Here is a 27,818-nt window from a genome sequence, read left to right as displayed (position 1 = left end):
AATCTTGCCCTTCATTGTTTACAATAATGTCAACAGCGTGCAGTGTAACATGGTAGACTCTTCCAATTTCACCATGGGAACATTTGTGGGGCAGTCTTTTCTGAACAGGGCCCATTTCCTTGATGTCTACAATATCACTTGTCTTGTAGAGTCATGTGTATGTGGCCAAATGAACAACTCCATGTTTTCTAAAAGGCCTAGAGGACATATTTGTGTTGGTGATTTTGGTGAATTACTGAAGATGACAGCTCCAGCCAAAAGGAAGCCCAATTTGTTTATCTTTTTTCCCTCTTGATGGATATTTGGGCTACTTCCAGATTTGAGCTACTAGGAATAAGGTTGTTATAGACATTCTTTTACACGTCTCTTGTGGATAAATGTTTTTATTTCACCTAGGAGTGGAATTACTGAGTCACAGGGTAAGATGTATGTTGAACTTTATTTAAAAATTGCCAGTTCACCAAAGTGGTTCATATGAGTTCCAGTTGCTCCACATTTTTAATGTTGCCAAATTTTAGTGCTGTCAGCCTTTTTTTATTTTTGCCATACTGGAGGATGTAAAATGGTACCTCATTATGGTTTTAATTTGCATTTTCCTGATGATTAAGGATATTGAATACTTTGTCATGTGCTAATTGGCTAAATTGTTTTTTTATGAAGCATCTATTCGAGTCTTGTACATATTTTTTCATTGGGTGGTTCTTTTTTTATTGTTTGTGGGAGTTTTTATGAATTTGAATACAAGTCCTTTGCCTGATATATGTGCTGCCAGTATTTTTTACCCAGTCTTTGGCTTTTCTGCTTACTTTCTTAATGATGTTGTGATGAGCAGAAATGTTTTATGGAATCCATTTTATCAATTTTTAATTTTGTGGTTAGTGTTCTTTATGCCTATCCCCAGGGTTGCAAAGATGTTCTCTGTTTTTTTTCTTAAAAGCTTTCCTGTTCCAGGTTTTACATTTTAGATCTGTGATCCATCTCAAATTAATTTTTGTGTTATGATGGGAGATGGGGGTGTTAGGTTTATTTTCCCTCCATACAGATATCTAGTTTTTCCAGCAACACATGTTAAAAAAAACTTTCTCCAGTAGATTGGCTTGTCAACTTAATTGAAAATCTGCTGAGCTACTTTATATTTCAGTTGTGCTTATACTGTCAGTTTCTTAAGATCTTAGATCTTTAAAACAAGCAAAACAACAGCTTTTATGTACCTCTTCCATACTACTAGATTGAGATTGATCCAGAGCTGGTTACCATGTATTTCCTGGTGAATAAGCTAATGATGTATTTGAATTTTAAATGGCTTTTCTATGGGTTGAGTTAATGGAGGCAACGTCATTTCAGTAGCAGTTGCAGCCTGAGCAAGTTATAGAGAGCTTATTATTTTTTTGTATATTGATTTGGTCAAAATAGATGTAAATATATATACATGTATATGTATAAGCCATGCATTTTAGTTTTCATCTTTTTACTACACTACTCCAGTTCAGTCCTTTTTGACACTCAGTTCCTGAACTTGTCTTAGAACAATTTCTAAGGAGACAAGTCAGTTCTTTTTTCTTCCAGATTTTATTGATTGACAACACAATAAAATGATAACATTATTTTTAAAAGAAGTTCACCTTAACCATATTACTCTAATGACACTGTTTCATTTTTCATTTCCTGCCAGGCTTTGCTCATCCACATACATATTTTTATATGGCTGTAATCACAATGTACATGTCCTTTTCTGTGGTAACCGGTGAGCGCTGTCTTCTGTACGTGGGTCACCTTTGTCATTAAAGTCAAATAAGGCTAGAGATGGAGATGAGACCACTAGGGGACTTAGTGGGAAATCTTGAATTCAAAGTTTAATTGAAATAGAAGCAGAACAAAGTTAAGATTTTCAAAGACAGAGTTATACTTTATGAAAATGCAGGACAATTTTGGGTTTTTTGTTATTTCTCTCTTTTTAATGTATAATAGCTTTATTGAAATATACTTTAAATACCATACAATTCACCCATTTAAAGTGTACAAGACAATGGATTTCAGTATATTCACAGAATTGTGCAGCCATCACCACAATTCATTTTAGAACATTTTCATCACACCACAAAAAAAAATCCCTTTCCCTTTAGTAGTCACTACCCACTTCCTCCCAGCACCCCCAGCCATAGGCAGCCATTCTGCCTTCTGTCTCTATGAATTTGCCTATTCTGAACATTTCATATAAATCATACAATACATAGTCTTTTGTTACTGACTTCTTTTGCCCTTATACTCTTTTTTTTTTTTTTTTTGAGAATATAAGAGGGGTTTATTAGGGTACAACTCTGCTGTAGGCAACAGCGGACCACACAGATGGGAGGTGCCTGTGTGAGCCTGCCCTTATACTCTTAATAGTTCTTTCTTTTCTTTTCTTTTCTTTTCCTGTCTTTCTTTCTTTCTTTCTTTCTTTCTTTCTTTCTTTCTTTCTTTCTTTCTTTCTTTCTTTTTGTAAGGATTGTATTTTATTCTCAACTGGTATTTTTGTTGCCTTTAAGAACTTTGCATCTAGACAAATTGTCTTTCTTTTTTTTTGTTTTACTTTTTTTATTGAAGTATAGTCAGTTTACAATGTTGTGTCAATTTCTGGTGATTAGTTCTTTTTGAGAATCATTGAAATACAGGTTAGGTTCCTCCACCCATGTGCGTACTTTTTGACCTGTAGAGATACACTCCCTCAGGTATGTATACTCAAACACCTACACCTACTTGCTAAGGAAGAAACACAAACACACCAAGACAAGCTTACAAACTAAGGTAACTGATACACAAAGATAACCCTTTACAAGTAAACGGTTTCACATCTGGGCATATCTAAGCACTGATATCACTACAAGACACACAAGTGAACACAATTCCTGACGTGTTTGTGAGAAAATGGGTGAAAATGTGCTAAGCTGGGAGGAAATGAGGCCTGAGTGGACAAGAGTGAATGAGAGCGTGGTGGCAAATTGGGTTTATTTCTAAAGCATTCTCCTGGGGTTTAAAACACTTACTAGAGCTTATAGTTTTTTAAGCCAGGAGCAATTGTCTGATATGTATGTATTATTTCATATGTATATAGACTTGTGGGTAAGATTGTTGTAGTTCCTTAAGCCTATAATATAGCAGCCCCTTTGAGCACGATATCATTCATTGTAAAGTAGGGAATTTCCATGTGGAAAATTATAGCCAGCAAAATGTTTTGGTTCCCTGGGTGTGATGCTGTCATTTTAATGATGAGTTGTTAGGCAGTATTTCCTTGATATGCGTACCAGTGAAAAGAGAGGAGGCCCCTCAGATGTATCCATTATAGGTCTGGCATCCTCAGCCTTTATTCTGGGGCAAGCATGGCAAGATTAGATACAACCCCAGGATTTATTTCTGTTCATGGTGGGCAACTATTAACCCAAGTTGTATTTTTAAAGAACTGTTCTCTTTTTTTCCTCCCATCTTTGTTTCCTCTTTATTTTAATGGCCACTGGGGTGCTAGATTTGCTTGGCAAGAGAGGGAGTGGGTGGGGTGGGATTGGGGACAGGGGGAAGTGGGGAAAACTTAATTTGATTGGGAAATATCAATAAGTGATTATTTAAAAGTCACCCCCCTCCCCTGCTGCCCCTGTTTTTCCACTTGTTTGTCCCTAAGATCTGCAGTTTCTTGGAGAAAATCACAGAACCACACACAAATGGACCTTGTCAGATTTGCACATTTTTACCTCTGCAAGGCCTTCAGTGCATTTCGGCCTTTCTGTTAGCTATCAGCACGCCCTCTATACCTGCTTTTTCTTTGCCAGTTTTCTTGAGCCTCCATTCCTCCCCCTGGTCAAACGATCTCTCTTCCTACTCTCCAGGACACTGGACCGCTTCCTAACTGATCTCCTGGGTATAGTTTGCGTTCCACCAGAGGACCCCTCATCACCGCGTTCAGCTTCTTAGTTAGCCTTTCCTTCTGCATATCCTCTGCTCTCTCTTTTTCCACTGCCAGATAGGAGTTCTGGCCTATATCTCCTTTTGGGTAGGATACCAGGGGAGCCTCTTCAAAGAACTGTTGTTTGAACTGGTCTCTGAAAGATGTAAAAGGATTTGAGCATGAGAAAAGTGAACAGTGTAATCTGGGGGCTGGAGGCAGAAGAGCGTGGAGTGTTTTACTTTGGCTGTAATACGGGGTGTGGGAAGATCATGCCTTCCCCTTTACTTTTCTTCCTGTGCTTTCCCTGGCTCCCTTCCCATCCTCCTCCCACCCCTTTTGAGCATGTACTTTGATCTCTCTACATGGTATACTGCTCCTCCCCCCTCTATCTAGCTACATCTGTCCTTCCCTGACCACCCACGGGAAGTGATCTCTGAACTTCTGTAGCACTAATTGCCAGTACCGTTCTTTTGTCAGTTAATTATATACTGCCTTGATTTAAAAAAGCAAAAACTTTATGTGCATGTCCCATTTTCCCAAATAGAGTTTATTAATAAAGTCAAGGCTCTTAGGTCTCTGGGAACACCACCCACTTAAGCTAGCCTACTAGAAGGTTCGATGCCAGGCTTGGGAGTTGTAGTGGGTTGTTAGTTAAGGCAGGCGAGCTCCTTGAAATGAACTAGAGCTGGAACCCAGGGCCGGGTGCTCGGAAAGTCCCTGTCCTTCCTCCCTCTGACTGCAGTTTGCATGGACTCTTCGGCTTCTTTCTGTGCCTCTGCTCCATTCCAGGACAGCAATTTGGATTTTTAAAAATACTGTGCATTACAATTATTATCTATCTTGATTACTGAGTTTCTTGGTGTCCTGTTCAATCTTGCACCTGAAGCAAATGCCCCAGCCCTACTCCATTCTCCTTTATCAACTGGCTTTCTCTTGGCTTCTGCTTTTCCCTTAGCTTCAGCGTGAATGTGACTTTCATTTGCACTGGTGCTTGCTGTGATGCTACCTCCAGACGAGACTGGGTGATACAGGATCTTTCAACTTAAGTTTTGTTTCTCAGCTTTCCAAATTCCTGGAGAAGGACTGGATTTGACCTATCTTGCTTGGGCTAAGGGTACCTCCTGTACCAAACATCTATGGGGTAAGGGGCATTGCTTAGGCTGAGCACTTCACAGCACCTGGGGAAGGGTGGTCCCAGACAAGGGGTTTGAGGTTGGTCATCCCCAAATAGCTTACTTTGGTACCAGAGGTCAGAGGGAAGTGACCATGTCTTACAGTTTTTGTGTCCGCACTGCATCTAAGAGATTAACTGCTGTAAAGTAGGTGTGTCTCTTATTTAGTATTTGTTTTTTGCTATGACTCTCTGACCTTTTGACCATTAGGATTAACTTTTGGACATAACAAGCTAATCAGAGCAATAGTTTTAATGTTAAAAATAAATTACTGAAATTTGATCACTATTTAAAAGATTTCTACTTTTAGAGCAATTTTTAAACTAGAACTATTTTTAAACATTTTTGAAATTTATTTCCAAGTTGAAAAAGAATAGGGGAATAGAATATTGATAATCAGTTAAATAAAAAGTGATAATAAGTCTTTACTGACTCTGCCCCCCAGCCCAATTAGGACATGGTAAAATCAGATAGTCTCATCTTTGATCTCAAATCTGAGTCCCACCTCCTTATTTTGTTACACATTTAGTATCTGCTTTGTTGCAGGCACAGTGTTGGGCTGATAATAAAAAAGTAAGTGCCTGCCCTCAAAGGGCTCACAGCCTATGAGGAAACAACTGATTATAATATGATGAGATAAATATTGATAGAAGTGTGAGCAGACTGGTGACTTAATACCTCTCTTTATTGCTTTTTTTGTGTACATTCGTCTCTCACTTTTTTATATTCTCTTTTTCAGTCTTCATCTCTCACCCAGTCTCTGCCATTCATTATCTGTGTTATATGGATCACAGTATAGTAATATCTCATTTACCAAGCATGAAGTAATGAAGTATTCCTTCATTTGAAGACAATGACTTTACTAGCTAAAATGTATCAGACACTTGCTCTTTGTCAAGAACTGTTCTGAGTGATTTGTATGTATTCATTTGATGGATTAATATATCAGCCCCACTAGTTAGGTACTATTATTATTCTTATTTTACAGATGAGAAAGTGGAGAGACAAAAGGTAGTTCACTGTCTTCCCAGGATTACAAATAGAAGGGCTATAAGAAGGTGATCTTTTTAAAAAATTGATTTTAGATGTCATTTTTGGTAAAATGCATTCTAAAGCTTTTCCTGGTCTTCTTAAATGAGGTTCTTCAAACTCAATTTAACCAAGATGATTTGGAGGATGTAGTATGTAGAATTCATTGTGTGCATCAAGTACTATTGTGTGCTGCTGACTTGCCTTCTGAGGTTTATAGGCTATTGGTAATTACATTAAATTGTCCCCCACTTTCATGTTTTAGTTACTTTATAGTTTTTCCTTCTCTTTTCCCTCCAGCTGTGGCTTCTTGTTGCCAGTTACTGCCATTTCAGTAACTTGCTTCTGTAAATGTGTAGTGTGTAGTGACATGGTAGGAAGTATTTTATAGAGGTAGTATGATACAGGGTAAAAAGCGTGGATTTTGGGGTGAGGTTCACATCTCACATTCATTGTTGAGAAAGAAGTTATGTGTCCTTGGGCAGACTCTTTATCCTGAGCCTCAGTTTATTCATCTATGAAATGGGGATAGCAACTTTTGCAGAATTTATTATAAGGAGATGTATTTGATAAAGTATCTGGCGCATAAGAGGTATGCAAATAAAAGTTGATTCCTTTATGTTTATCTTCATTATAATGGAATATGGCCCCGTTGTTACTCTGAGAAGCTCAAGTAAATGAAAGAAATTTGTTTCTCAGATGTAAGAAAGATATAGACAGTTTTATTCTGTCACTTAAAAATATTAGTTTACAGGTGGTACATAAGTGTTAATTTGAGAAGTATTATCCTAAACTCCTATTTTGGGTCCTTGTACTAAGCTATCAGCAACCTCTCCTCTGCATTAAATTAAGTTGCCTTTTACTTCTTCCTGTGTGGCTTTCTTTATTTCCCTTGTTTGCTATTAAAGGAAAAATATCCTTTAGCCCTTTTTGAAAGAACCTGTGCCAAGGCAGACTTTATGACCCTGGGGGAGGTAAACTAAGCTTCTTGGCCAATAGCAGTGATTTCTAAGACTTCCTTTCTTTCATCAGTTCTGCTTTTTTTCAGCTACCACCCTCTTAAATAGTCATTTGTTTTTCTTTGCACCCCCACCCCCTTCCATTTTTCCTTTCACAGAAACTATCCCCACTAGCTGTGTGGTTCTCATTCTTTCAGTAGTTTTATAAGATTTGAGTTTTATTGTATGTGGATATATATGTCTCAAAGGCTATATTCTGGTAATTTTCATTGTTTATAGGAAACTCTCCTATCTTAATATGATAAAAAAAAATTTCAGTTTTTGCACTAGAGGTTTTGTGCCTTCTGTCTTGAAACCCTAATGAAAACCTGCAATACTCTCTCCTTACTGGACTGTCAGATGGTTCGCCACGTGAAAATAAATACTCCAGCTCAAGTCACCAAAATTTTTTTTAAACAGTTACTGAGGCATGATTTACATATCATAAAATTCATACATTGTAAGTATATAATTCAATAATAGGAAATAACTTTATCTATCCCATACTCTTTAGCGCTGTCTTTAGTCTGTAAGAGAACAGTCATCTTGCCCTTTCCCCTTTTTGTTCACAGGATCCCTTTCGGTGAATTGTGTGGGTGTTGCGCCTGGCTGCCACCTGGTTCCTTACAAGTACCCCACCTGTTGGTTATTGCTTCAGTTATTCATTCTGGATATCATAGACCCTCATTAACAGTGAGTTCTCTACAGTTAGGACACAGGGTCAAAGTGGTGGGACAGTGCCATTTTCCTGAAGAATGGCTCCTTTTTGCCATTAGCCGAGGGAACTCATTCTCTCATCTTAGTTATTCTCCCCCTGATGAGAACTGTACTCTAACTCCAGGGCTCTCCATCTTTTTGGTTGGTCCTGTGTCTCCCACCTCCCCCTTGACACCTCAGGACGCGTTATGCAAACTGTAGGTGTGTGCCTCCTCAAACATTATAGCTGTTTCTCCATGTTAGTGTGAAAATTAATATAATTGCTATAGCAAAGCATGGTATGTCCCCAGTCCCCTGAAATTGATTAGAGTAAAACAAATGCTATCCCTGAAAATCACAACTGTGCTGTTTCTCTGAAGCTGTGTATGAAATGCTTCACTGTGCAGGCGTGAGGTGTGGTCCACTGGGGAGCATGCGTTCACAGCAGGCGAACACCCGAATCAATGGCAAGTACTGGGGCTAAATGGTGTGGTGCATCCTGACCATGGTTGACCTTCAGAGTGAAAGATTGAGTAGGGTTGGAGGAGATAGGAAAGGCTTTGGAGAACCTGGACTTGAGCTAGTCTTTGAAGGGCATGCAGAGTTTGGATAGAATGGAGAAGTGAAGTTTGGGGCTGAGGTAGGGAGGATTGTTGAGGAGAAGTGCAGAGCATCATGGGAAACAAAGGAGGCAAGGAGGTGAAGGTGAATTCAGAATATTTGTGAGACCCTGAGGAAGCCAGCCTGATTAGAGCCCAGGATTCCTAGTGATTGTTAATGAAAGTAGGAAGGTGGAGTTTTATCAAAATCACCCAAGAAACTGTCAAAATACAAGCACGTATAAGCACAAATAAGAAAAAATTCTCAGCAAAGGGATGAAATGTAAGAGCACTGTTTCCGGAGGCACAGTCGGGTGACTGTGAGCAAGGTCATCAGGCAGGAAAGCAAAAGCTTAGAGTCAGGCAAGGACTCTGCTTGTCCCTGGGAGCATTGTTTTTACTTCCTGTCTTTATAAGGCTCCAGAAGTTTCCCTGGGTACTGGAACCATTCCTAGGAAAGGGCAGGGTCCAGAAACACAAGGCTTTGAAGGCCTGCACAGGACTTTAGAACAGTTAAAATGATCTCTCTTGATGTTTCCTTAGGGAAAAGGAAAAAACACCCCAGCACTGGCCCAACCCAAGTTTCAGAGTTTCAATTATACAGGGCCTTTGGTCCCAAGCTGTGGAGCTTGGGAGAATATATAATTATATGTCTCTTTGAACAATTTTTAATATTTTTCATATAAATCATTAGGCTTTTTTTCAACTTAATTAATGTTCTGGAATTATTTTCATGGGGCTCTTTGATGGCTAATGCTTTTTGTTGTTTTGCTTTTCCACCAAAGCACTTTTTGCTGTTACCTGCAGATGGCATGCATAATATTTGTTACTGTTTTTTCATACATGGCAGTAAAATGCAACAAATGATTAAGTTCTTTAAATTAAAAATAAAATGAATGCACATAATACAGAACTCAAAAGGGACCACTGGATATCTAGCGAACACTCTCCCTTTATTTTTAGCTCTCTAGTTTGTCTCAGGTTCTTGTGGATCCTTCCGGAGTTATTCCCAAGGCACTTATTTTTAAAAGTTGAGTGATCTTAGACTTTTAGGTTTGGAAGGCCCATAGGGATCATTTGTTAACCATTACTGTTTCTTGTGGTAATAGAGAAAAGTGGGCAAGATTTGAGGAATGGACCTGGATGAGTGAATGGGGTTGAGTGACCTCTCTAAAATTTCTTAGAATATCACCATCTGAAACTAAAGCCTTTATGAAGCCTGTTTTCCAAAGGTCTCTTCCCTAAATTCCAAATCTATTTTTCTAATCTTTTTTCCTTGTTCTAAAGTCTGATATCTTACAGTACTATCCTACACTTGAGTGTCTTGGTTTTAAATTTTAATTAAAATAGAGACAGTAGATTAGATACTTTTAAATTTATTTTTAAAAAAGAAAATGAAACAAAGAACAAGGCAGAAGTCCATGTGCTACTTTATACTTTATTACTATATTAATAAAATTTGGTTTTAACTTTGTGATTAAATTTTTTTGCATTCATTCCTATGATTTATGATGTATTGGGAATTCATGTTTTCATAGAAGCATTTCTAATTTTATTATGGGAATTTAGGAAATGATCTGTAAAAATTTGCTTTATTTGGCAACTTTTCAGGAAAGCATTTATTAATATGGTCATTCCACTTTAGCTTCTTTTTCCCTAGTTCACAAAAACCTTGGCCCATGTTTGACTTCATTATTTACTTTTTTCGCTGCTTGTCTGTTCTGGTTTTTCAAGTCACTTTCCTAAAGTATTTCACTTTAGTATTTTTGTGCTTAGCTATCATGATTCAGCTATCATATTCTTCCTTTCTTCTTACACATTGTTCATCTTGGCAGTGATGAGGAAGAGTTACCATTTTTTCCTCCATGATTGGGTTAAATATTGCTTCCGTAAGATGATAGGCTTTGAGAGCTAGAAGAGATCTGAAGCCATGGAGCCCCGGTATGAAGTCTATGAATAGGCTTCTTTAGGCAAATAGAATTTGCCACTTCTCATCTGCTGGTAGTGACTGCCTAAGGATGGAGGCAGAATTTACACTCAGTGGGGAAAGGGCTGTTTGATTTGCCTTGTCTATTGTGGACCTGGAGGAGCCTGGTCAGAACTGGGGCATGTATTGGTTATTCTTCATTTAGTCTGGGAAAACTGAGAAGTGAAGTAACTTGCTCAAAGTCACGGGGTCCTGAAGTCCATAGATCTACTGACTCCCAGCTCAATGCCAGGAGCCAAGTGCTAGGCTTTTACTCCTTAAGAATTCTGGAGTTCCTTCTGGATGCTTTGTTTTGCTTTGTTTTTCCTCCTTGAGTGGTAATTGAATTCTATTGAGTATTTTAGTTTGTTGCAGTTTGTTGTATCTTTAGGAAAGACTCAGAAGTATTCATCAGACAGTCTAAAGGTAGAAGATTCTCCTTATTCTAGCAAATAAAGGGGGTTTGAGTTATATTGTCTAGCTAAAAATAGCTTTTTTCATTTTTTTAAGACTGAAAAACTTGCTATCTTATCCTCATTGCAATCCAGCCAGACCCACCCTCCCAAAAAGTGGGGGAGTAGAATTTTATTAGAAGGAATGAATTTATTAGAGCAAGATCAAAACAAAACCTGATCTAGAAGGATTAAAACACTAGCAAAATAAGATAAGGTAGGGAGATACTTTAATTACTTTTTATTTTAGACATTTATGAACTATACTATCTGGTATTTTGGCCAAGATCATGCATTATTTTGCATTTGCAAACACAAATAACACAATACACAACACAAAGGATAGTAGCTATATACTGTGTGTATGTTAGTATTTATTTTATGATCACTGATTTGGGAAATCTTCATATTAAAAAGTATCCTCTGACATTTTCCACATCTTGTTGGCTTATTTTGGTGGTTTAGATTAGTTCTGATAATCCCTTAGGGCACTTTTGTCTCGTGTTTTGCCGAAACTTTGCCTTTTTAAAGTCTCTAGAGTGCTGGGACAGCTTTCCTACAAAATATTTTGATGACTTATTAACTACGAATCAGCAGGTCTGCAAGTATTGCCAACAGCAATTAGGTACATCTTCATCGAGGCACATTTTGTTGAGAATAGTTGATTTCTCCCAGAGTAGTTTCCTCATTTGGAGGTCTGTTTTTCTATATAAACACATTTTTTTGTTGAACAGTGATGCACTTCTTAATCCTTACTGTGGCACAACTGTTGTTACATAGCATTGCTAGAGAACAGGGTTCTGCATACCCACGGATGTAAAAAGGGAGTGGAGAAAGAGAAGAGACATCCATCCCAGTGATGGGTTCTTTTCAGTGTGCCACCTGTGCTGTGCTCTTACGATGGAAGGTGGCAGGCGAGGGTCTGAGGGAGAATCAGATTTACTTTCACTATATGCTCAAGTTTACTGGTCACCACTTTTGCATATTGAATGAGTTCAACAGTGTATCTAAAGAAAACTTTTAAAGTGTTGAGTTTGAATCTACATTTAACATTAACCCTACGATTGAATGTTACAGTCTCTGTGCCCTGTTTGTGCCATGTCTTTGATTCCTGAGATCTTTTAAATTCCAGTTTGAGGAATGTTCATAAAGTGGGGAGAGAGAACAACAATCTGTTCAATGCAATTTTCTGAAATTCTTTCCCCCTCCTTCCCGTGGCCCCCTTCCTCTCCCTGTGTCCTACTCTCCTCCAGTCCAGTGCCTCCCTTCCCCAGGACAGCACATTAAATGTGACAGGCTCTTAGTCAGTGTATACAAATATATATTCATTTGAAGATGGGGAAATTGGTAAGGCTGAGAAAGAGTATTTCAGAATGATGGAAAAACTCTGGTCTAAAGTCCAGGAAGAGATGAAACTGAGGAACAGTGATGCCGTTCACCTTTTGTTCACTGCATAAAACTCAATTTGATCTCGGCATGATTTCTGTTAGACCCAGCCTAGTTTATTTTAGAATTTTGTGTATAGTTCAGTGCTTACTAACTCAGTGTATTAAGACAAATCTTGCAAGAGGAAGAATGAGTCATAATGATACTTCCTTTGGGAGGGAAAGAGAAAGAAAATCCTCAGTCTGTACATTATATACTTGGAATGGATTCAGCATTTTGATTGATGGTTAAGCACTGATAAGCTTTCCCTGCAAGCCACCTCATATCATATTTGGTTTTGTCCACAGTATAACTGGTAGAAGGATCTTTTAGGTTAACCAGCAGAGATAAGGAGTTCTATAACTTTATTACCCTGAGAGACTTACGTCATTTCTATTTTAAGATTTTTTTGAGTTTGCAACAACTTTTAGAAAAGCTTGAACATTTCCTAGTCTACCCAGTCTATTAAACAAACAAACCAAAAAGAAGACTGAAAAACATTTGGTGGTAAGAAACTGGGTATGCTAAAGGGTGTGGCTGGTGTGGCATTTATCTAAGCACAGAATGGATTCTTCTCTGACCTCACCTTGTATCTCTGATGCTGCAACTCCACCGAGAAGAATAAAAAGAGATGAGGTGGGCTATGACTGGGAGGCGGTTTGACTGCTTGGAGGTAGAAAAGGAAGTGGAGGTATTATTCACATGGGAGCCACAAAGTCTTTCAGTAGAGTCTTGAAAGATTGAAGTGCTATGAGTAACCTCTGAAGTATTTCTCTTAATAGTCACAAAAATGACTTGGCTGCTTTCTACTTTAAGGTTGCCCTCATTAACCTGCTTCCAATTAAATCTATTCTTTGTTGTGGCCCTAACAAGTTTTTTCTAGACTACCCTCAGACTTCAGACTTTATTTTCTTTCCTTGTTCTTTTGAGATCTGTAGATTCCAAAATAAATCAACGTGACATCAGTAGCAATGGCAGGAAAAACAGGGCTACTTAGCTAATCTCATACCTGTTGAGGGTTAGTAAGTTTCCAGGGAACTTTTACACAGAATAGTCAACCACTGTTTTCCCAAACTTATGTGTGCAGAGCAACTACGTCACTCAGATCTATGTCCACATCTGGTCAATCATAGCATCCTAAGAACTCCACAAAAATCATTAGTGTACTGCCTTTTAGCTTCATTGTATAGAAAGGCAGTGAACAGAATAGAAGGATAGATTTAGCATCCAGTTTATTTCCTTTAAAAAAGTATTGTTACTGCAAAAGTAATACACATTATATACAACTAAAATAAAATGGTTTTCATTTTTTAGATGGTAAATACTGTATGCATAGTGCTTTGAATGCAGTTAACATTAAGAACATTTTCTGGTTATAATTAGTGTTACCTAGAATCATAAGCTCATGAAAGGGAAATAGGACTCCTAAACGCCCTTGCAGTTGAGGATTGGCTGCACATTATCCTTGACAGATATTCACACTCAGCTTGTGCTTTAGCAATGCCAGATAACTTTCTTTACTCCCACCTTCTCCATTGAAGAAAATGTTCCTCAAACCAACAGAGATGAAACTAAAGGCTGACATTAAATAGGAGAGCATTTAGTTGCTTTAAATGTTAAAATCTCCAGGTAGAGAGAACTTTTTTTTTTTTCATCATATCATTCCATTTATGTGAAACTTCTGGAACAGGCAAATCCATCCAGACAGAAAGTAGTCTGGGGGTGCGAGGGGCTGGGGGGTACTGCTAACAGATGTGGGGTCTCCTTTTGGGGTGACTCACAACAGTGTGAATGTACTAAATAACCCTGAATGGTACACTTGCCAGTGGTCAAAATGGTGAATTTCACATTATGCGAGTTTTATCTCGATAAAAAAAATTTTTTCAATGAAACAGTGCAGGTGCTCCAACTGACATGGACGTTTCTTTATCATAAAAGAAAAAAGCAGTAATGACAGTGCCGGGGCAGCAGATGATTGGCCCATCCTGTCTCAGAGAGAGGGCCAGGTGCCCAGAGTCCTGGAGCGTGGGGAAAGGGGGACCGTGCACCTCCACCTTCACCGGATCGTGTACTTGTCCCACTTCTTCTCGGGGTCGTAGGGCTCCCAGCGGCTGGCGGGGAAAATGTGCTTGTTCTTCTCATACCAGCTCCTCAGCACCACCTTGCCTGCGTGCGACTCATCCTTCTCCACTGTGGCGTCGCTGAGCAGCCGCACATCATCGTGAACATCGAAGTTAAAGAGAGGCCCACTCTTTCCTCGTGCCTTGGTGACAATGAAGTCGTAAAAGCTGTGGTGGTGGGATATGATTAGGTCCTCCTTGATGTACATGAGCTGCTCCACTCCTGCTGACCTGAGCTCACTGAAGTCTTTGCGCAGGATCTCCAGTGCCTTCTGCAGGAACTGCTGCATTGTGTTGCCCTTTTTCATCTTGACTGTTCGCCGGTGTCCAGAGCCATCCCAGTAACTGAACGTGATTTCAATCTCCTCGCTCTTGATCTTCTCCTGCTTGGCTTCCCACTCCTGCCGGAGCTCTTCCCGGAGCCGATTCTCCTCCTCCTCCCGGTCTCGGTCAGGCAGGAAGCTGGTGTCCACATCTGGATTCTTCCCCAGTTTCCTCTTCTTTGTGGTGACCTCTTCCCTTTCCAGCTCCTCCTCATACATAACCACCTCTTCCTCCTCCTCGCCTGCCTCCTCTTCTTCCTCCGGTGTAAAGGACAGGCTGGAGATCTTCCGCTTGGCCTCCTTCTTGCGCTCCTTCTCTCGCAGTTTCTTCAGCTTCAGCTGCAGCTCCTTCGACTGCTCCTTCTTGGCCAGCTGCTTCTCCCACTCCTTCACCAGTGCCTGCTGCTTCGCCTTCATGTCATTCAGGGTCACCAGACCCACAGTGCTGGACTTGAGCTCTGCCTCCACGGCGTCATAGTGTGCAGAGAACTTCTTGTCAATGTTGGATTTCATGATGTTCTCCTCGGCGATCCTCTGCTTCATTTGCTCCATCTGCTCGCGCTGCTTCTCCCGCTTCTTCATCAGGTGCATGGCGCGGCCCGCCTCGCTCGCTGCACCCTTGTACTGAGCCATGGCGGCGGCGGCGACAGCGAAGGCGACAACGGCCCGGCCGAATCTCAGGAGCCGCGGCGGCGGCGGCGGCGGCCGTGCAGTCAGCTCGAGAGAACTTATTTTAAAATTGTTTCCAGATTAATTCTGAAACCAGGCCCAAACAAAAAAGAAAAAAAAGAATGTTGATTTGAAATTTTTTAACCAAAGCAAATTGAAGCAGATACTAAGTTTTGGATGGTGAACCACATTCAATTCAAAAGAATAGTGGATATATTTATCTAGAGGAAATATTTTGATCCTAACTACTATTATCTAATATATATCAACATTGAAATGCTTTTATTTTTTAAAGATAAACATATATAGGTGGGAGGGTATAGGTCAGTGGTAGAGTACGTGCTTGGCGTGCATGAGGTCCTGGGTCCAATCCCCAGTACCTCCGTTAAAAAAAATAAGTTTAAAAAATAAATAAATAAACATGTAATCACTGAATTTTCTTTAGCGTGAAAGGATAATGAGACTACCAGTCAGTCAATATCTGAAACAAAAAAAAGACAAAGCTGAGCTTAATACCTACTTTAATAAGAGAGAGCTATGCTGGCTAGGCACCTTCTCTGAACAGAGGAGACCAATTTCTTATACAGAGTTTTTGGGAAGAATGGAATTCTGGGACTGGCAAACTTTCTGAGGCCATAGTGACCTCATCTGCAGAAGCATGATTATTTGAGTCTGTTGATTGGTTGGCTGGCACTCAGAGGAGTGTTTACCAGAGTGAGTCTCTTCCTCATTGGTGGACCTTCAGAAGTGAGAGGCTTATGGTGATCGATTGCCTTGCAAAGGCAAATCGTTGATTTTTGTTGCTGTTGTTGTTGACTAATACTTGTTACTGTGGCTACAGAAAAATCAATCTTTTCTATGTTTGTGGGAACTTTAATTCTCAATGTCAAATACGTATAATTACTTGTATAAAGCAAGCATATACTTAAAATATTTTTGAGGTATAACTTAAAGGAAGAACATTTTAAGTGGACAGCTCAATAAGTTTCTGCGTATGTGTATACTTGGGTAACTATCACCCAGTTCAGGATATAGTGTATTTTCATTACCCTAGAATGTTGTCTAATACCCTCACCTAGCTATTCAGTACCCCTCTTAGCTATTCTGATTTCCAACCCCATGGACTTGTTTTGACTGTTCTTGAATTTCATGTGCGTGGAAGCATGTAGTATGTATTATTTTATGTCTAGCTTTTTATATTCCTTGCAGCATAATGCACGTGAGATTCATTCATGTTTTGCATATATAGTTGTTCTTTAATACTAGGTAGTATTCTGTTTTATGACTCTTCCTCAATTCATTTGTATATTCTCTTGGAAATGGACATTTGGGTCATTTTCAGTTTGGAGGTATTATGAGTAAAGCTGCAGTGGACATTTTTGTACGTCTTATTAACACAAACACTATTTCTCTTGGTTATATGGCTAGAAGTGAAATTGCTGCATCATTGTGGTATGGGTATGTTTAGTTTTGGTAGATGCTACCAAATAGTTTCCCAAAGTGGTTGAATCAATTTGTACTCCATTAGCAAATTATGAGTTTCAGTTGCTCCACATCCTTGTCAACACTTGGTATTGCCACTCTTTTTTATTTTAGCCATGCCAGTAGGTATACGTATTTTTATTTTTAAAAAGGCAAATTTGAAGGAAAAAAGCCTATGCCATTTCAGCAACTTAACATGAGAAACTTAAAAATACAGCGTTAGCCGGTTTAATCAAGTATTAACTTTCCTATTAATTCTTAGCCTAATTTATTCATTTATTTAAAAATAAGCCTTGATTTATTTCTTAAACAGCTTCTTAACTTAGATTTGATCTAGGAAGAAACATCCTAAGCAAAGCTACTGTCACTGTAAAGTTAAGACGTTAGTGTTTCAATAACTGTGAATGAATGACTCCATGTTAACTTAAGTGACTTTCAGTTTACCCTTAGCCTTGAAATTAATTATATTTGCTATTTTTTAGTTCTTGGCATGTGCCATGATCTGTTCTCTGTTGAGGATGCAGTAGTGAACAAAACAAAGTCCCTGACTGAATACAGTTTAGATTTTAGTGACAAAATATAGATAATGAATCAGTAAATATATAGCATGTCAGATAATAATATAGAGGGAAATATAGGATAAGAAAATAGAGATTGCCTAGTGCAATAGTTTGGGGGGCCTGTGGGATATTTTATATATAGTGGACAGGGAAGTCCTTTCTAATAGTTGACATTTAAGCACAGACCTTAAAGAAGAGAGAGAACAGGTCATTTAGCTGTTATAGGGGTGAGTTTTCCAGGTAGAAGAAACATCAAGTGTAGAAGCCCTCAGGTGAGAGTGTGCCTCGTTTGTCAGAGGAAGAGCAAGGTCAATGTTGCTGAGGTCTTGTGAGCAAAGTGGTGAATGGTTGGAAATGAGTTGGGGCTTGAGGGGGATCATGTAGGGTCTTGTGGACCATTGTAAGGCCATCTGGCTTTTATTCATATTGAGATAAGATGCCATTAAAAGATTGTGAGTAGCAGAATTAATGGAATCTGGCTGGTTCACACACAAACTTGTATACACATGTTCATGGACACTATTTGTAATAGTCAAGAACTGTCTTTCACCATCTGAATGGTTAGACTGCAAAAAATACATACCATGGAATCCAGTTTAAAAAGTGAACTGTTGATACACGGCAACTTGGATGAATCTTTACATATTTATGCTTAGTGATAACAGCCAATCCCTAAGGTTACATATGATGCTATGCATACGGCACTTTTTAAAATGACTTAATTTTAGAAAAGGGGGGCAGATCAGTTGTTTGCCAGGGGTTAGAGAGGGACATGAATGTGGTTGTAAAAGGACAACATGAATCTTTGTGTTGTTGCAACTGTTCAGTTTCTTGATTATGGTGGTGGATACACAAATCTAAAAGGTAATAAAGTTGTATGGAACATACTACATACATGTATACACAAATATGAGAACAAGTAAAACTGGGGAAATCAGATTAAGATCAGTGGACTATGTCAATGTCAATATGCTCATTGTGATATACTGTAGTTTTACAAAATGTTACTGTCAGGGGAAACTGGACAGCATGTTCAAGGAATCCCTCTGTGTTGTTTCTTCCAACGGCGTGAGAATCTCTAACTCTCTCAATAAGAACTTCAGTTAAAAACAATAAGATAGCTCTGGTACCTTTGCAGCAGATAGACTGTAGACTGTATGGGCATTAGAGTGGGGGCAGGAGCCTGAGTTAGGAGGCAATTGCAATAACCCAGGAAAGAGATGATGATGACTTGGACCAGAGGGGAAGCAGTGGAGATGGTAAGACATGATGTTTTAAAGATAGAGCCAAATGTTTGATGGATCAGATGTGGAGTGTGAGAGAACTCACAGTTAATTCCAAGAGTTGTAGACTGAGCAACTAAAAGAATGGAGTTGCTGTTAATTAAATGGTAAAAACATGGCAAGAGCAGGTGTGGGGGAGAAAATTAAGAGTGTTTTGTACATTCACTTTTGAGATATCTGTTATCCATCCAAGTAGAGATGTGACAGAGGTAGTTATTTTTAAGTCCAGAGTTTGGGAAAGAAGTCCAAATTGGAGCTGTAAATGCAAGAATTGTCAATGTATGAAATCACCTAGGGAGTGAGTATAGAAAGAGAAGCTGCCAAAGAACTAAGTCCTGGGGGGCACTCCAGCATTTAAAGGTAGGGAGAACGAGGAGGAACTAGCAGAGGAGAATAGGGTGGGGCAGCCAGAGAGATAAAGGGGGACCAAGGGAAAAATCAGTGTCCAAGTGCCCATGGCCAAGTGAGAAAAGTTTTTTAGGATGAAAGAATTCATGTGTTGTCAAATGCTGCTTCTCATAGGTCTTGTAAGACGAGAACTAAGAGGTGACAGTTAGATTTGGCACCAGGCAGGTCATTGCTGACAAGATCAGTTTGGATGGACTAAGTGCTGGGAATGAAAGCCAGGTTGGAGGTTTAAAAGAATAAGAGGGAGAGGACTTGGGGTACTGAAAACAGACAGTTCTTTCAAAGAGTTTTGCTATAAAGAGGAACCAAGAAGTAGCCTGGAGGAGGACATGAAGGGTCTGGAGGGGGATATGAAATCAAAGGAATGTTTGTTTTTAATTTGGGAGATACATTACAGTCTCTGTGCTGATGGGCATGGTCCCATAGAGAAAAGGCACAATTATTGGAGTGATCTTGAATAAATGAGCATGGGTGAGATCTGGTTACAGATAATGTGATTCGCTTTAGATAAGAATCTGGACAGCTTATCTATAAAAACAAGAGTGAAGGTAGAGTTCATGGGTACAAATTCAGGTCAGGTGATAGACCATAGCAATGGGAGTGTAGATGTCCTTTTATGATTGCTTCTATATTCTCAGTGAAATATTAAGATAGTGTCTTCAGCTGAGAGTGACAGGTAAAAATATTAAAGATTTGAAGGAAAAGAAGAGGTAAAATAGCCCTGTATGATAGAGGGAGAGTGTGGGAGAGTGACTGGACTAGGGAAATGCAGTGGGAATGTTAGGCAGCACTCTTTGATGTTAGTGGTGACAAATATTAAATACGGCTTGTCAGTTTGTGTGTTTTTCTCCTATTTTATCTGCCACCCTGGCAAATTTTATCTGAGGAGTAAGAAGAGTGTTTTAACCAGGATTGGGGTTTTGCTAGAGGAGGAGTTCCAGAGAGGGAAGATCAAAGAAATTGAGAGTTAGGGAGGGGTACAATTTTTGGTAATGATTAGAACTAGGTTACAAGCATCCGGATGTAGAGTGGAGGTAGGGCGGAGCACTGGATCATCAGAAGAGAGAAAAAAGGCCAGGGAACTTGGAGACTAGGTGTTGGAAGGGTCAATTATGTGGATGTTGAAGTCACAGTGATTACTGGTGCCAAATTAATGATCATCTCTTCCTCAGCAGTTTGACTATAAGTATTATAAGTCCTGGAGAGAAAATAAGTTAGGAGCAGTAATGGTGTAATATTTCTTTTAGATCATGGCAGATTATTTGCTCGTTTCACTTTTTAGAGTCAGCTCTTTGCAAAAGATGATACCAGATATAGCGTTAACAAAGGCATGTGCTTTTGTTTAGCCTACAAATACATTTAAAGCCCACAGCCAGCAATTGTTTTATTTAGTAATTTTTAATTGGTTTATTTATCTTGTTTAGCTAATTTGATATTGTTACGGGTTTGTTCAAAAATTGTTATATTAGAACAGTTCACAATATGGACCTCAAAACAAACCATTATGAAAATATTAACCAGAACCTTTTTTTTAGACCTAGAAATATGGATGGCAAAGGACCATGTTCAGCTCTTCAGAAAAAATAGATATGGAATTTAAAAAGCATTATTAAATACTAACAAATTAACGTGAGGTTTTATCTCCTTACAGCCAATCTGTGAACAAATCCTTTTGACTTTGCTTCTGAAATATACAGCATGTTTTTTTCCATTTGTCTCTATATATATGTACAACTCCAGGCAAAGCCACCATTGTTTCTCATCTAGATTGCTGCTGGTAGCAGATTCCTAGGCTGAGGGAGCTGCTAGACACCTTGAGATCTTGGCTCAGAAATCACCTTTCAGAACAGTCTGTCTGAACCACTTAGAGTAACTTTCCTGACCCTCATTTCCCCCATGGCATTGTCCTGGGTTTACCTTTAGCATGTTTATTACTGTCTGTTCTTAACTTGGTTTTTTTTGTTCATTGTTTTTTGTCTATACGCCACCTTTAAAATAAATTAGAGCAAGGAACTTGTCTGTCTTGTATACTGCTTATGCCTATTGTCTGGAACAAGTCAGTTCCTGGTACAGGAGATGTTCAAAATACTTGTTGAATGAATAGTAAATATACTGGAAAACAAATTATCATCTGGGAAACTTGACACATTAAAAAAGTTTCATATCTGGTGGGTCAGGTTGGTTTTAGTACCCAGGGGTCCTAGGAGAAGCCAGTGAGGAAAAGATGCCTCACACATCTGAAGACTAAGACTTGGTGTCTTTAGAGAGGAAATTCATTTCTTTACTCAAATCTTCACTAGAGCATGTCATTAATTTCAGAGGTCTGATGACTGATTATCAGATATTTTTTTAATTTTGTTTTAACTGGGGAAGATTAGACAGCAGAGAACGCTGAGTAGCAAGCCCAAATGGTTTGACACTGAGGGAAGAAGAGATAAATAATGCAGATGCTGTAAAGTGCTAGCAGAAGTATCAAAGACTAATTATCAGTGCTTTTATAGTTGTGATAAGGGAAACGTGGTGCAAAAGAGACACTAGATACCTGGGGGAGTTAGAGGAAACTACCAAAGAGGGAAAGGGGAGACTGATATATGATCCAATTAAATCAAATTTGGCTTAACTGTGTGCCACCAGGTACTGTACCTGGTGACGGCATCCCAGGAAGAAATGAGATCTAGGAATCTCTGCTCTTCAAGCATCTTATAGTGTCCAGCAAGAGAGACAGACGAAAGAGGACCTAGTACAATGTCATTGTTGGTTTGACATGAGATAGGGGGTGTCTTTGGGAGTAGCTGGCCAGCCAGCCCTGGAATAGGGTTTCATGTGGTGGTCATCAGCTTAGCTTTTGCAGAGTTCAATCCACCAGAAGTTACCTAATTTCTTTAAAAGTGGCCCAGACTAACCACGCTCATAAAATACTGGTACATAAGTCAAAACATGAATGTATTAATTTACAGTAAGGAAAGCTAGATGAATAGCCAAGTTTTAATTAGAAGACTACTTGATGAGCATGGAGAAGAATAAGGGGAGTTGAATTACTAAATGTTGATTACGTCAGGTATAAGCCATCTGATATTTCTTCATAGGAGGCATGTAACTGCAGTGGGACCAGCCAGTCACATCTGTTGGTCAGGATATCATGCCTCCCTTATGCTTAATGAACACGGCCACATCTTGTTTGATGAACCCCATTTCTTTGTATCTGCATGCTTACTGCCTTCTTTCTCTGGTTGTGTTACCACCATTCTGTAGTCATTTGTTCTATCTACTTTGGGGGGAATCATTTTTCTTATCATATATATGTTGATAGTACCAGTTACACCCTTACATTTTGAAGATACCCATCTTTCCTAGGGGTGGGAATGGAGAGCAAGGAAGACTTCTGGGAATGTACGTATGCATCTTAGCTAAGCCTTGGAAGAATATGTAGGGGTTTGGATGAGGACAGAGGTAGATAAGAAAGAGTGCATTAATTGCAGCGAGAAGGAACAGAATAAACAAAGGCATAGAGACCTAAAAGCTTGGGGTCTGTTTGGCCTATCGGCTGTGTGACGGTGAGCAGTTGGAGATCATATTAGAACGCTAGCTGGAACCCGGTTGTGAGCTGTGTATCTCGTGCTGAGGAATTTGGACTTTATCTTGTAGGTCAGGGGTTGGCAGACCTTTTCCAGTAAAGGGCCAGATGGTAAATATTTTAGGTTTTGCAGACCATATGATCTCTGTTGCATTTATTCAGCTTTCCCATTGTAGCACAAGAGCAGCCGTGGACAACACATGAGTGAATGAATGTGACTATGTTCCAATAAGATAGTACTGACAAAAACAGGCAGCAGGCTGAATTTGGCCCACTGACACTGTAGTTTGCCTAACCCCACTGAAGGTACTGTGAGTCTCTATTAGGTTTTTGAACCAGAGAACAATGTGACCACATGTGTGCATTAAAGAGGGAACAGATTAAGAGGCTGAACTCTGAGCTTGCCCTGTTGAAATAGTGATGAAATGGTGGTTACACCTCATATCTTTAGAGAATATAACTCTGAATGTATTTCTGATTTCTTTAAAATATAGTCAGTTTGAAGATCTTACTCTATAAAAAAATGTGAAACAAATAAAATAAGTGGAGATTGGTTAGAGTAGAGAAGTGTTTCTCTTAAAAAATTATTTTGGATCCTAGTGTTAATTTTTGCAAAAACTAAATTGCTGTTGATGGGAATACGGTACTAACTGCTTCAGTAGGGGCTCTCTTTGGGTTCATTGTGCCTGCCTGACCATCTACCTTGTTTAGATCTCAGAGAAACCTTCGGTTACAAAACGCTTTGTCTCCATTTTGTGCAAATGTATCATTTAGGTATTAAGAAAGCCTCTGTATTAGTTTAGAACAGTTAAAGCTGTTCCGCCTGGTGCTGGTGCAGTGATAAATATAAATGTAAATACAGCATCTGAAATCTCACAACAGGGCTTCGTTTTAAGTGATCCAAAAGATCTAGAATATAGCTGCTGATTTTTAAAAATTATCTAAATAGAAAGCTAAAATTTAAAACGTTTGTGAAATGAGATGGCTGAGAATCCTTCTGGAAATTAGCAGGGTCCTGGAAGTCTTGGGTGAAAAATAAGGAGGATTCTAGAGACAAGTAATAAATGAAAAGGAAATTGTTTAATGGAATGAAGACTTCTGGCCCAGAAAATTCCAGGAGTTTCCTTATGTTCCTCAGTACTACCTCAGCTAACTGAAATCCAGTGAAGCAGTGGCAGACTGAAAAAGAAAAGCATACCATAGCAGTAACTCCCACAGACTTTGGGGACTATTTTAACAAAGTTCTTCATCCTGTGAATAAGACAAGATGGGCGGCCACGAGAATTTACGAAGTGAGCTCCTCTAGAGCGGTGGCCCTCAAAGCCTAATTCCTGACCGGCTGCATCAGCACCACCTGGCAGCAGGTTAAAAATGCAGGTTTTCAGCCCTACCCTAGACCTACTCAGTCAGGAAACTAGGGGTGGGGCCCAGGGGCGGTGTCCTAACGAGCCCTCCAGGGAGCTCTGATTCACTCTGAAACTTGAAAACCACTGCTCTGAAAGTGATGGAGAATTAAACAGTCTGGTCATACCAGAATTTCAGGTTAAAAAATTTTCTACTTCTGCCTGAAAGTTTGCCTAACTTATCTGGCAAAACTAATCTTTGCTTATATGCAACCTTTTAAAAAATGATTTATGAGAATATTATGCTTTTGAAAATCTACTTCTGTGCTGTATAAATTATGAAATGCTATTTTTATGAGGTGTATTTTACTTTAGCTTGGGGATTTTAAAGAAGGTCCTGTAGATCCAGTATAGATTTAAAATACTTTTCTAGTACACTGGTTGAAACTATTGAGAATTTGTTCCCCTTCCGATACACAGATGTCAGAGGACAAGCAAGAGAGGACATGTGATCTGGGGGACAGAGAACAAAGCAAAGCACTGCTTCCAGAGCGTCCCTTCCTAAGGAGTCTCTTGCTAATACTTGGAACATTGTCAGTACACAGATAATCCTCAATAAAGGATGAGAGTAGAGAGGGAAGGTACAGTCAAGTTCGAGAGTCTTTTGTTGTTGTTTTTGAAGTATAGTCAGTTTACAATGTTGTGTCGGTTTCTGGTGTACAGCACAATGCTTCAGTCATACAGGAACATACACACATTCGTTTTCATATTCTTTCTCACCGTAAGTTACTACAAGATATTGGATATAGTTCCCTGTGCTATACGTTATGGACTTGTTTGTTTTATGAGAATCTGAGAATCTGAACATTTCTGAGCAACATTAGGTAGGATGAGCACCAGCCATTTGCTTTTTATTGAAGCTTCTGGGAAACTTTGGTATATAACCTGTAAGTTCTTGCCTAGGAATTGGCAAAATTTCATTATCCGAACTTGAAGGAGATGCCCTTTCCATTGCTTTGAAAAGGGGAAAACAAGCCAAAGAAGTAAATTCCTTAAAAATTTAAGTGAAAACCACTTTGATATGTTTCCCCCTAGAAAATGCCATAATAAACTAGTAAGAGTTAAAAGAAAATGGAAGAAGAGATTTTTAACATATAACTGACAAAGATTTGTATCCAGAATATAGTAAAGAGTATCTGTTTTTTTAAAAAAGATAAACAGCACAGTACAAAAATGGGCAACAGATTCTTCACAGTCTAAGGAACATGACTGAGTCCAAGTGACTAAGGCCAAGAACATATGAAAAGATGCTCAACCTCATTATAACTCAGCAAAATGCAAATTAAAACCACAGTGAAGTATCATTTCACATCCACCCGAATGAGTAAAAATAAACTGTCTGCTAATACCAACAGTTAGCAAGGATAAGTAACATGAAATTGTCATGCATTAAATCTTCTAGGAATATAAATTGGTAAAACCACTTTGAAAATAGTTTGACATTACCTAGTAAAGTTGAGTAATACCATATCCTTTTTCCAGCAATTCTATTCCTAGGTTTGAATAACTTGGAGAAACTCTTGCACATGTATACCAGGAAGTAGGTAACAAAATTGTTTACAGCAGAAAACTAGAGCAGGAAAGATTGTAAGTAATTCTGGTGTTCATTTATACAATGGACTATGGTAGAGAAATGAAAATAAAAGAAGTACAGATCGAAGCATGAACCCAAAGCAATGTTGAGTGTAAAAAGCAGGTCACAGAAGGATACATACTATATGAATATATATATTCATATATATATATATATATTCACATACATGTGCAAAAAAAGCAAAACTAAAACTGTGTAAAGATATATACATTTAAGGTAAAACTGTAAAAGAAAGAGAGAATGATTAATTCAAAATTCAATACAGTGGCTTCTTTTGGGGAGAGAGATACAGCAGGAAAGGGGAACGTGCGAGTACTAGTAATGTTTCCTTTCTGAGGCTGGGTTGTGTGTTCATTTTGTTATTCTTTAAGCAGCACTGTAAACATGCCTGGATTTTACTCTGGGATAAAGAGCTGTCTCTTGGTCACTCTGTTAGTCACTCTAAGAAATGTCATGTTCCCAAACAGCAGATCTGTTAGTCACTGTAAGGAATGTCGTGTTCCAAAACTATAGACCCTGGGTGGCATATAACATTACCTTTGCCCCGATACCTCATTCCTATCATCTTGTGCATTATAGTGCCTTAGTAGTAGGGTGACCATTGGATTTATGGCCCATACTGGAACACTTGAGAGTGGAGTGAGGGGATGCTTAAAATAATGAAAACAATATGAATTTCTTTGAAGTATTTATTGAACAAGAAGTTGGCTCTACTATATACTATAAACCTCAAAAATAAATTATATTAAACCACACTAAAAACCTTTTGTATTGATTGTCCAAACATTTAAAACTAGCAAAAGCTAAATAATTACTCTTGGTACGAATTCATGTCCTTTTTCCAGTTTCTTACCCTTATCTGTCTCAAATACCATGTCATTGGTATTTTTATGAGGGGAGTATTTTTTCAAAATGGTCTTATATTTTTTCCCCTAAAATTGCCTGCCACCTTCTTTAAAATTGCATTTTGTGGTCAATCTATTTGAAAGTGCTGGTACTTTCTTTTGAATCTTCTCTGCAGACTATTATTTTTAACTGAGAAAATACACTCTCAGGATACTTGGTTATTGTCTTAAAGTGGAAATGCAAAGGAGGTTTACCAAACTTAGTAATGGCAACAGTGATAATAATTATTTGTTCAGAAAAGCAGGAAAAAAATCGAGGATAACTGCTAAACCAGATGAGGTGCCAGAACAGGTGTAAGCCAGACCTGTCTTGGGCAGTTACACAAAATGCCTACAGTTTAACATCTGCATAAGCGCACCTCTGTTAATTTACTCATTATTGGACCCAGATGGTTACTAGCTGACAGACCTCTGTGGTGAACCCTCCTTTCTTCTCAAAAGATGAAAACACATAAAGGGATCCATAAATGTTACCGGTTTAAGGAAGAAAATATATTAGTTAAAATACTAAGTTGGGAAAACTTGGCAGACGGGGAGCAGGAAGTAGATCCAAACTTTGAAGTATTGGGCATTTGGCAGCCACGAAAAATTTAACCAAATTGCTAAGTCTTAGGATTATTTCTTATTCACATAGGAACATTTTATGAGATAAATGATCCACATGTATGGAATTTATAGAGCTACTTCATTTGTACTGTAGACGTTTTGTGGAACTTACGTATTTTTTCCTATAGAACAGTCCCACTGTATCTGGAAGGACATTGCTTGTTGGGTCACTTCATAGCTGTTTGGGAGGCATCCACACGGCGAGGAACCAGTGAGGTTCCTTCCAATCACCGGACCCTCCCGACCAGCCTTCCCAGTCTGTGGATCACATATCCCAGCATGGTTCTGAGTATTTTACTGAAACATTTTCAGAAGGCTGTATTTTTTTTCTTTTAAAAATGCCTTTTCAAAAAAGTTTTTAAATGCACCTTCTCAAAAAATATTATTTTCCAATGGCCACTCTTCCCATGGAGAGAGTATTAATACCACCCCCCATATTAATATTGAGTCAGAAAATAATGTTCTAAGCAATTTACAGTAAAACAAACGTGCCTCAAACATACTGTGCTTATGCAAAGTACTCTGATAGCGATCATTTGAAAGCTATTGATGGAAAAAAATGTATTTTGGCACATGTTATAAGTTCTTTCCCTCTAGAACTCAGTTATCAGAAAATCTAGATTCTATCAAGTAAC

The 27,818-nt window shown here is 38.8% G+C and overlaps 2 protein-coding genes across 2 annotated transcripts in view; one reads left to right on the top strand and one right to left on the bottom strand.

Moving 5' to 3' along the window:
• Positions 1–27,818, top strand: part of TMOD3 (tropomodulin 3) — a 71,676-nt gene that overhangs the window by 4,041 nt on the left and 39,817 nt on the right. The window lies entirely within an intron of this gene.
• LOC102540224 (protein FAM50A) lies at positions 14,161–15,975 on the bottom strand. Its single transcript, XM_072962415.1, has 2 exons — positions 15,889–15,975; positions 14,161–15,455 (listed from the first exon to the last, which is right to left on the bottom strand). The coding sequence occupies exon 2, from the start codon at positions 15,330–15,332 to the stop codon at positions 14,313–14,315; it is 1,020 nt and encodes a 339-aa protein (XP_072818516.1). The 5' UTR covers positions 15,333–15,455; positions 15,889–15,975; the 3' UTR covers positions 14,161–14,312.

This window comes from Vicugna pacos, chromosome 6 (genome assembly GCF_048564905.1).
Source record: "Vicugna pacos chromosome 6, VicPac4, whole genome shotgun sequence".
Taxonomy (NCBI): Eukaryota; Metazoa; Chordata; class Mammalia; order Artiodactyla; family Camelidae; genus Vicugna; species Vicugna pacos.
The sequence above is the reverse complement of the archived record's forward strand: the minus strand, read 5'-3'. Positions and strand labels throughout refer to the sequence as shown.